This window comes from Corvus kubaryi, unplaced genomic scaffold (genome assembly GCF_017639235.1).
Source record: "Corvus kubaryi isolate FWS band 111438036 unplaced genomic scaffold, C.kubaryi_AGA036_p1.0 37387, whole genome shotgun sequence".
NCBI lineage: Eukaryota > Metazoa > Chordata > Aves > Passeriformes > Corvidae > Corvus > Corvus kubaryi.
In genome coordinates this window covers 13214292-13223029 of record NW_024581129.1, presented here as the reverse complement: position 1 = coordinate 13223029, position 8738 = coordinate 13214292, and the positions used below count along the sequence as shown (strand labels likewise).

Below are 8738 nucleotides of genomic sequence, written 5' to 3'. Positions count from 1 at the left end.
TGTGGAACTGCAGGTACTGCATCTCCTCACACAAGGACAGCAGCAGCAAAGGTCTTTGCCACCATCTCTGATGTGTAGGAAGAACTCCTTTTTTCCTGCTTTTTCATCCTGCAGAGGGGGTTCAGAGAAGCACAGCAAGACACCATAAAGGGGCTGGACACCACCTTTGGCTGTCGTGCTAAGAGCAGCAAGCTCTGCTGTCCTTCCCAGGATGATTCCATGCATTCCCCTGCTGAACTCAGAGCTGGCTAGCACAACACTGCCAGCCTTTGGCCAGTTTTCCAGCCAGCACTAACAAAACACCCCAGATATCACCCCCAAATTTTCAAGAAGCACTGACTGAGGTGTGTAAAGGGTCTTTCCCCAGCAGGGAGGTCAATGGGTCACTGCAGTCACAGAGGGGTTTTGTCCCCACCCCAGCACAGGCCTGACAAGTTGGACCTTCTAATCACTGGAAAGAGAAGAATCCAATTGTTTGAAATTGTTCTAATTCTTCTCATTGTTTGAAAAAGAAAATGGCAGATTTTTTTTATGCTTCTTAAATTGTTTCCTTTAATAGGAAGTGCTGCTTTACTCTACCGTGTGCTTCCAAAACAAACGTTTGTCTTCCAAAAATATACAGTGTACACATACTCTGTAGCTATAGATACAAACATTTACAAAGAAACAAGCAGGCTGGAGTGGAATAGCTTGGAAAAAAATCACACAAAGCCTTCCCTTCTGGCCCTCCCAGAGCCTGAGCAGCCGGGCTCTGTGCTGTGAACAGCCCCAAAACACACGATTGAGGAACATCATACCCTTGGAGCAAAAACATTTCCACACGCTGCAGAGGTTTGGAGTTGCTGTTGCCTATTCCCATCCCCTCCTTTAGTCCCTAGGATCTGCCTCGGTGTCTGCATCCCACATCCAAACCCACTGCAGCCGCCCATGCGCTGCCCAGGGGCCCATCCCTGGCGTGGGCAGAGCTCAGCTTTGCTCCAAAGAGGAAAATGTGGTTCTCAGGCGTTTGGTTTTTGTCTGTGAGGCTTCCTCAGACTCGGGGAAGCTGGGACACTCTGCGGGCTAGCGGATAGGCCGGTATGGGAATGTCATTCCTGGGATGAAGGTCTGCACGGGGTGAGCCGGGAGCGCGGGGTGCGCTGGCAGCGCCGGGTGCGCAGCGTGGGCCGGGTACCCCAGGGGAGGGGTGTGGATGTGGGGGTAAAATCCTGGTGGCAGAGCCCCGTGGGTTGGTTGCTGTACTGGACCTGAAATCACCAGCTGGAGCAGGCTGTGGAAAGAAATTCAGACGGGAGGGAGGATTATTAGAGGAGCTTTTGTCGTAGCTCTAAGGACAATTCACATCCAACACACAGCACTGCTGAGAGCCAAGAGAACACTGACATAATTAGGTTCTTTATAGGCTTCCAGAAGACTTTTTTCCCTTTTCCCCCCCTTTTTTTTTTAAGCTCTACTCTTTGCAAAAAGCCAAGAAGCAACTGAGGTTAGAGTCAGGTAAAACCAGTGGGGAATTAGGGATGGGACAATTTAGGGGCAGGTTCCTTGCTGGAATTTCATTTCCCTTTCCTGTGCATTTGTTCTAACACAGGCTGAGCAAGATCACCTGCAGGTGGGAGCACTGAAGCCCCTTTCTGTCAGGAATCCAGGGAAGAAGTAGCCAGCACTGTGTCACCTTCATCCTTGTGCTAAAGTGCATGTGAATAAAAGCCAAATTCCACAAAGACAGATTTTTATAGGAGATTTTGTCTCAGCAGCCCTTGAGTCTTTTGGAACACACATTAAAGCCAACACAGCTGCAAAAGGTCTCTTACTTGTTATGTGGTAGCCTGGAGCACACAGTCCTCAAGTCATCTGAAAGAGGACAGAAGATTATCAATAAGGATAAAGCAGAAATTAGATTGGTTTTCGTCTCTGCTGTCCTTTCTAGGAAGCTCAGATTACTGAAATATCAGTAATTTTACTGAATAATTACTGATTACTGAATAATCAGTAATCTGTCACCATCATTAGTCAGCAACAGATCCAGAATCCCTCTCTCAGGCCCAAAACCTCCAGAGGAGAGAAAATGTTTCTCCATTTTACTAACTTTCCTCCACCAGACCCTTTATTGTATGTTTGACAATTAAGACAGACAAGACTTAGGATGGATTTTGCAATACCAATACACCAACAAGAAGTACCTGAGACATAGGAAGTACAAGGTGTGACTCTGCCCACTGAATGTGGCATTTTATGACGGGAAAGGCATCAGGTCAAAGCAAGGCAAAGGTTACCCAGTGCCTGTTTTTATTGGTTTGGGGGTTCTTAACCACTGCTGCTGTAAAGAATGGGTTGGGGTTTTTTTTCTGGAATCTATCAACTAGAAATTGCACCTTTTTTACCATCTCCAAACTTCTGCTAAAGCAGAATAAGGAATTTAACAACATATCCCGTCGATAAAGTGTTTGCAGGAATAGCTTGAGAACAAACTCCTGCCTTTGCAGATAAACACAATCCCCCCCCCCCCCCCAAAAAATATCGGGTATTTCAGCAGTGCCTTACACTGAATTTCCTTCCACAGTAAGAGCAAGTGCTCAGAATGTACCAGCTAAGAACAAATGCAGCTGAAATCAGCCCTCCGATCAAAACCCTCCAATTTCTGCTTGTTCTTATAACACTCAGAGCTACTTTATAGAAGATTAGGAAGAAGAACATTGAAATTTGACCAGCAGCACTGGCTCAGCCAGGACAGAAGCATCAGATCCCTGCTTAGGCAGAGGCCACTCTCTGCAGTTGGGGTCTGCCAGCTGTTGGAGAGCTTCAAGACTTCTGGTCTAACCTAAAATTGCCTGCTTTCAAGAGAATATAACAAGAAAAGAGTCTGTGTGGCTGACCCTGCCCTGTGTTGGGCCACTTCCCTTTTATATCTCTGCATGTCTTTTGGAAAGAACTGGCTTTGGAGGCAGGAAAGCCAGACAAAAGCGACGTTAGCAGCCTTTTTACTGAATTTGGACACACTGTAATGGAGTCTCATTACAGGCAAGCTGAAGTCCCAGAATTTTCAGATGAAGAGGTTTTATTTGCTTTTCAAATTCTTTGTCTAGCACACCCACCCAGGGCTTTATGTGCTTCATGGACTCTCCTCCAGCAGGCAAACTCAGAGAACTTAAACTGGAGCAAAACCAAACAGTGCTTTCTAAATAGCTACAGGCAATTCTGAGGGGAACAAACTGTCCCCATGCCAGACACCCAGATACAACCCCCTGGTGGGCAGTGCAGGGCTGTGGATCAGTCTCCAGCTCTGCAAAGCAATGCCTGACTTGCCCACAGCAGTGATCTCTCCTTTCTTACTCTCCATCCAGCTATTTTTACTGAGCTATTTCATGCACTATCACTTTCTAAGAGGGGCAAACTACTAATTGCACTGTGAACACCTTGATCTTTACTCCCCTCACCCCAAAACTGCCTCTTACAACTTCTACACCCCTGAGGAGAAGAATCCCATGCCAGGTCTCTGCCAGTCCCACAGACAACTCACCTCTGGTGCACAGGAGCGCTCCTGATGCCATGGCCACCTGCAAAGCCTGAGCCAGCCTGTCCAGAGCCAGTTCAATCTCTTTGGATGCATTGAGAGGATTGAGTTCATCAGACAGTCTGTTAATATCCTCCACCAGAGGAACCACGTGGTCAAAGGGCACCAGTCCCAGGCGCCCATAAAGGTTTTTCTCTGTTAAATGCCCCTGGAGCATCATAAGAACCTGCAGGACACTCAGATGCAGCTTGGAATAGAGCTGGTGGCAATCCCTGTCTTCTCCTGAAGTCGAGTCCTTGGCAATTTTGTTGGGAGCGTGTCCATTGGAGAGAGAGGCTTTCTTCTTCCTTTTGTAGGCCAAGGGAGCCTTCACGCACCAGCGGATCAGTCCGGTCAGCGGGGTGAGCTCCAAAAACCCTATTGGCAGGTTGGCTGCAATGGGAGTGTTCAGAAAGGTGATGAGGATCAAGCGAGGGTCTTCGAAGATCCAGGAGACAATCAGCTCGAGCAGATCCGAGGGAGGGATGAGGTCATCTGGAGATAGGAAAGTTATTGTTGGGCAAGCTGAGCCTTGCACTGAAGCACAGGACTTTAATTTAGGCTCTAATTAGTCTCACACACACACACACACACATCCTACACTGCCACAGTTACGATTTCAGATTTCCCCAATTCTGCTGTTTTTCTCAAGACACCAAAGGTAGTTTGTTCCAGGGAAGGCACAACCATGTTCATGTCAACTTCCTCTTCCCCACCTATTCTGAAGACACCACCAAACGCTGATATTTATCCCCTTTCCCAGCAAAGCTTCTTTTGCCATTTTCTTCTCTGCCACCCATCATCTGCTCATTTTTTCCCTAGTTGCATTCTCCATTTATCCCTTGCCACAGGAAGTAGAATGGGCAAGGGAAATAGGAAAAACTTGTTGGGTGAAGAGAAGGAAGTATCAATAATTTAACTCATTTCTTTCAATACTTACTTACCTAAACAAACACATCTTGTGGAAAAACTCAGTGCAACAACACAATCACATGACATGTAAAGGATTATAAAATTATGTAAAGCTTCAGATGAGAAGTGAAAGACGGTCATGAACTTGACTACAGACAACAGAAACCCTGACACATCATCCTGTCACAGGGGGAATGCTGGACTGGAAGAGCAAGCTCCCTTTTCTTGTGTCACCAAAAACATCTCAAATAAACTAAGGAATTAAAAAATTACTTCCTGTGACTCAAATTATTTCCTTTCTGACATGTCTTCTGACATGATGATGGGATATAAAACATGCTCTGAGCTCTACCAAATACTTTATAAAAACAACATAAAGGCTGAGGCCTGAACCTCTCTCTCACTCTCAGTAATGCCAAGCTGTTTATCTGGAGAAGAGTGTGCAAAGCATTTCCTTTATCAATAATAGCATTTGCTTTTCAGGATTATAGGTGGTGTTGGTATTTAGTGTATGGTTGTTCTCTGGTCTACCATGAGCTCTCTGTCACTGAGTAAAGCTAAATCAATCTTATTTTAGACACCTACAAGTGTCTGAGCAACAACCTGAGACAGGTTGTACCACTGGCAGGTCACACATACAGTTAAGAGTGCACTGGAGATATGTTGTTGATTGTGCTTCCCACCACTGCTCCATAGAAATCGTCCTCCAGCTTGCAAACATTCAGAACTTGTGTTTCTCCCCTTTTTGGAAGGGATCGGACTGACAGGCAGCCCTGAGTCTCTCTCAGGGCTGACTGAGCCCAGACAGATCAACTTTCACTCCCAGAGCTGCTCACTCAATAAGGTCCCCATGTCCTTTGCCCTCTGTGGAGGACAACGCCCTTTGTGTCACACGTTCCTGGCTGCTTCTCCAGCAAAGACTCTCTGTTGTTACCCAGAGAGGCTGTGGACTCCAAATCCCTGGAAGTGTTCAAGGCCAGGTTGGACAGGGCTTGGAACAGCCTGGTCTAGTGCAAGGTGTCCCTGCCCATGGCAGGGGGGGGGAACAAGATGAGCTTTAAGGTCCATTCCAACCCAAACCATGCTGGAATTCTAAGTCAGCCACAGAGTGGTTATTTTTATTCCCACCCCAGTGCCAGATGAGGCAACAGCCACACCCCTGAGCTGCTTCTGGCAATAATTACATGGTAACACCTCTTTAGGATTCCAGCAGTTAAATCTCTTGCAACAGTTAATTAGTGTGACATTATACTGCACCTCTTACTTGAAGAGACACAGCTGGGGAACACTTACCTGAAGAGAGGTCGTAGAGAGCTGTGACTGATGTAATGAACTGGCAGCAGAAGCGAGGGCTGGCAGTGAAGATCTGCTTCAGGGTCTGGATGGAGCCTGGCACCAGGTTGCAGTAGTCATCAACCAGGGCTCGGGCCAGCCTCACACAGAACACAGCTGGGGTCCGCTGCAGGGACAGCACACAGGGGACACCAGATTAGACCCTGTCACAGGCTGCTTCAGCAGCTGTGTCCCCACCTTCCCCACATGGCACTGTGGCTGCTCTCTCTCAGCACATCACACACTCACACAGAAATACAATCACTGTATTGCAATATTAAAATAGATGGTGATATTTTGAGTTTATGGTATCTGTGGTTTAAAATTGAAACCTTTTAGATCAATATTTTGACTTTGAGATTTTTTATTACTACTTCAGCAACATTTGTTCCTTGTGAGGGTGGTGAGGCCCTGGCACAAGTTGCCCAGAGAAGCCGAAAGTGGCCTGAATGTGTTCAGGGCCAGACTGGACAGGGGTTGGAGCAGCCTGGGATAGTGGAAGGTGTCCCTGCCCATGGCAGGGGGTGGAATGGGATGAGCTTTAAAGTCCCTTCCATCACAAACCATTCTGTGATTACATGATTCTGACATAGGCCTGTAGTTCAGCTGGTTCAGTCCCAGAGCAACTAGTTTGGTTGCCATGCCTGCTGTTTTTAGTGTGGAAAATATTCTGCAGAATCCTCACATCACTTAAAAGCTGCCATGTGAAAAAAAAATACACCTTCTCCTGCTATCCAGGTTATATCCCATCCTGCCCTCCCAAAGGCTCACCACGTGGGAGAAAAGGGACCCCAGGGAAACAGTGCTGGTCTGCCTCCTCCCACCCTTCCCTCCCAGCACGGCCTTCCTGCTCTTGCCCTTCTGCCAACCAGGTGACTTCAGCACATCCCACAAGGGCAGCAGGAACAAAGGTGCACTTCCCAAAGCCCACAGTGGGGAATCTCAATAGGAAAGGAGAAGACAGACAAGATCCCCAACTGACTGCATTCGTTGAAGATAGACACAGGTATTTTGTGCCCAAATTTCAAGAGAGGGGCTTGCCTCTTCTACACACAAACCTGCACATCAGGAAGGGTTTATTTCCCAAACTCTAGAGCCAGCTTCTTCAGGCAACGTGACCATGAACTGCCAAGGTTTGTTCCCTGTGTTGGTCAAACCCTAAACTGAGCCCTTTCAATATGCAGAGTTTGGGGGGGATTATTAAAACTTTCACTGACACGAAAAAAAGCACCCAAACATTTTTTTTCTTCCATTGCAGCACATGAATGGATTGGCAAAGCTCTCCACGATGCCAGAGCACAGGAATGGACACAAGCACAGACATGGGGGCAGCTGCTCTATCAGCTGAAACTGCCAGGGAGGAGCAGCTGCCTGTGACCAGCTGTGCCCAACTCACTGTGTCCACCCTGGAGCACTCCCTGACTCCCTCCCCAAGCCATCCCTGCCTGCACAGGAGCTGTACCTGCAGCCAGAAGGCAGCACACTCCAGCACAGGAACCCTGCAGACAGCCACTGCCATGGAAACCAGCTTCCCCAGCAAAGCCATCCTGCTGTCATCGGCTTTGTTCCCTTGGGGGCTGAAGAGAGATGAAAAAATGACCTGCCGGACTGAATCCTTGGTCTGCTCCTGGAAATAATTGCACATGATCTCAAGGAGCTGAAGTTCCTGAAGTGGGTTCAGTTTCTGAAAGAAAGCAAAAGCAAAGCTGTAGAATACACTGAGCCCCTTGAAGAACCAAGAACCAAGTGAAAAGACAGGAGCAGTAAAGGCTGAGAGCTTCCCTTCGGGGTGAGGGACTCCATTGTTATGCACAGCACACGCATTCAAGCTTCTTGAACCACCACTGCATTTATCTGGTGACACTGAAAAGCTCTAGGTTTCATTTGAACACCTGAATATCCAAAGCTGCACCTGCAAGTGCTGCCCACCAACTGAGAGATGAGACTGACGCTGCTGGGAGTAAAACACTTCCTCTGCAAAGAACAGCACCGAGGACACTGCTGGGCAGCTGGGGGGGGCAGAACTGGACTCAGCAGCACACAGGGCTGCAGGGCCATGTACCCCAATAGTCACCAGCAGCTGTGGTTTCTGACTGCTGGTCTCTGAGACCCCCATCCCAGCTCCATCCCATGCCCACCCAAAAACCCTGGTAGGGCTCGGCTGCAGCACTAGGGGGCTGTGGGCAGTCCCCAGGGCCACCTCCTCGGGGCCCTGAATCCTGGCCAATCCATCAGGGACTTGCCAGCCAGCCCCCTCCCTGCCAAAAAACCTCAGTCACCAGCACCCCAGAAACCCCGTGCTGTCCTCTTGGGGCCTCAGTCTCCAGCAGCAGACCCTCAGGAACCCCATCCTGCCCACCTAAGCTCTCAATCTCCAGCAGCAGCAGCTCGCGCCGGAGGGAACCTGTCCTGTTCTGAGGCCTCAGGCTCCAGCAGGGATCCTGTCCTGAGCTCTTGGGGCCTGCCCTCCATCTCCACGCCCCGGGGCTGTGTCCGCCTCCCAGGCCCCCCGTCCCTCTCTGCCGGGGTATCCCTGTCGCACCTTGGGCGGCGCGCCGCGCTCCTTGGGGACCTGGAAGAGGAACTCCTCGAGCAGATCGGTGGGGCCCTTGTCCACGAGCGGCAGCGGCGCGTTCTGCAGCTGGCTGCTGAAGTAGATGTCCAGGTGGTACAGCACCTCCTTGGCGGCGCTCAGCGCGTCCCGCCGGAGCAGTGAGTGCCGGATGTCGCTCATGGCCCCGACCCGGCCCCAGCCCCGGCCCCAATCCCGGTCCTGGCCCCAATCCCAATCCCAATCCCAATCCCGATCCCGATCCCGATCCCGATCCCGATCCCGATCCCGGTCCCGATCCCGGCCCCGGCCCCGCTCGGCGCGGCCTCCCCTCGGCGGCGCGGACGGGCAGGCGCTACGGCGGCCCGGCCAGGACTAAAAGGTCCCGCGATG

The 8738-nt window shown here is 49.8% G+C and overlaps 1 protein-coding gene across 1 annotated transcript; it reads right to left on the bottom strand.

Moving 5' to 3' along the window:
- Positions 1-538: 538 nt before the first annotated feature.
- On the bottom strand, positions 539-8578 carry CUNH7orf26 (chromosome unknown C7orf26 homolog). The gene is made up of 6 exons (XM_042037007.1): positions 8337-8578; positions 7257-7478; positions 5756-5921; positions 3518-4045; positions 1812-1851; positions 539-1270 (listed from the first exon to the last, which is right to left on the bottom strand). The coding sequence occupies exons 1-6, from the start codon at positions 8526-8528 to the stop codon at positions 1063-1065; spliced, it is 1356 nt and encodes a 451-aa protein (XP_041892941.1). The 5' UTR covers positions 8529-8578; the 3' UTR covers positions 539-1062.
- Between the last annotated feature and the right edge of the window lie 160 nt (positions 8579-8738).

What these genes read in the sequence shown, in the direction of transcription:
- CUNH7orf26 (XM_042037007.1), bottom strand. Translation starts at nt 8,528, where the DNA reads ATGAGCGACATCCGGCACTCACTGCTCCGGCGGGACGCGCTGAGCGCC. An exon ending in AGCGCGGCGCGCCGCCCAAG is followed by an intron (nt 7,479 to 8,336) that starts GTGCGACAGGGA and finishes GCTTTCTTTCAG; the next exon opens with AAACTGAACCCACTTCAGGA. An exon ending in TCTCTACGACCTCTCTTCAG is followed by an intron (nt 4,046 to 5,755) that starts GTAAGTGTTCCC and finishes TCCTATCTCCAG; the next exon opens with ATGACCTCATCCCTCCCTCG.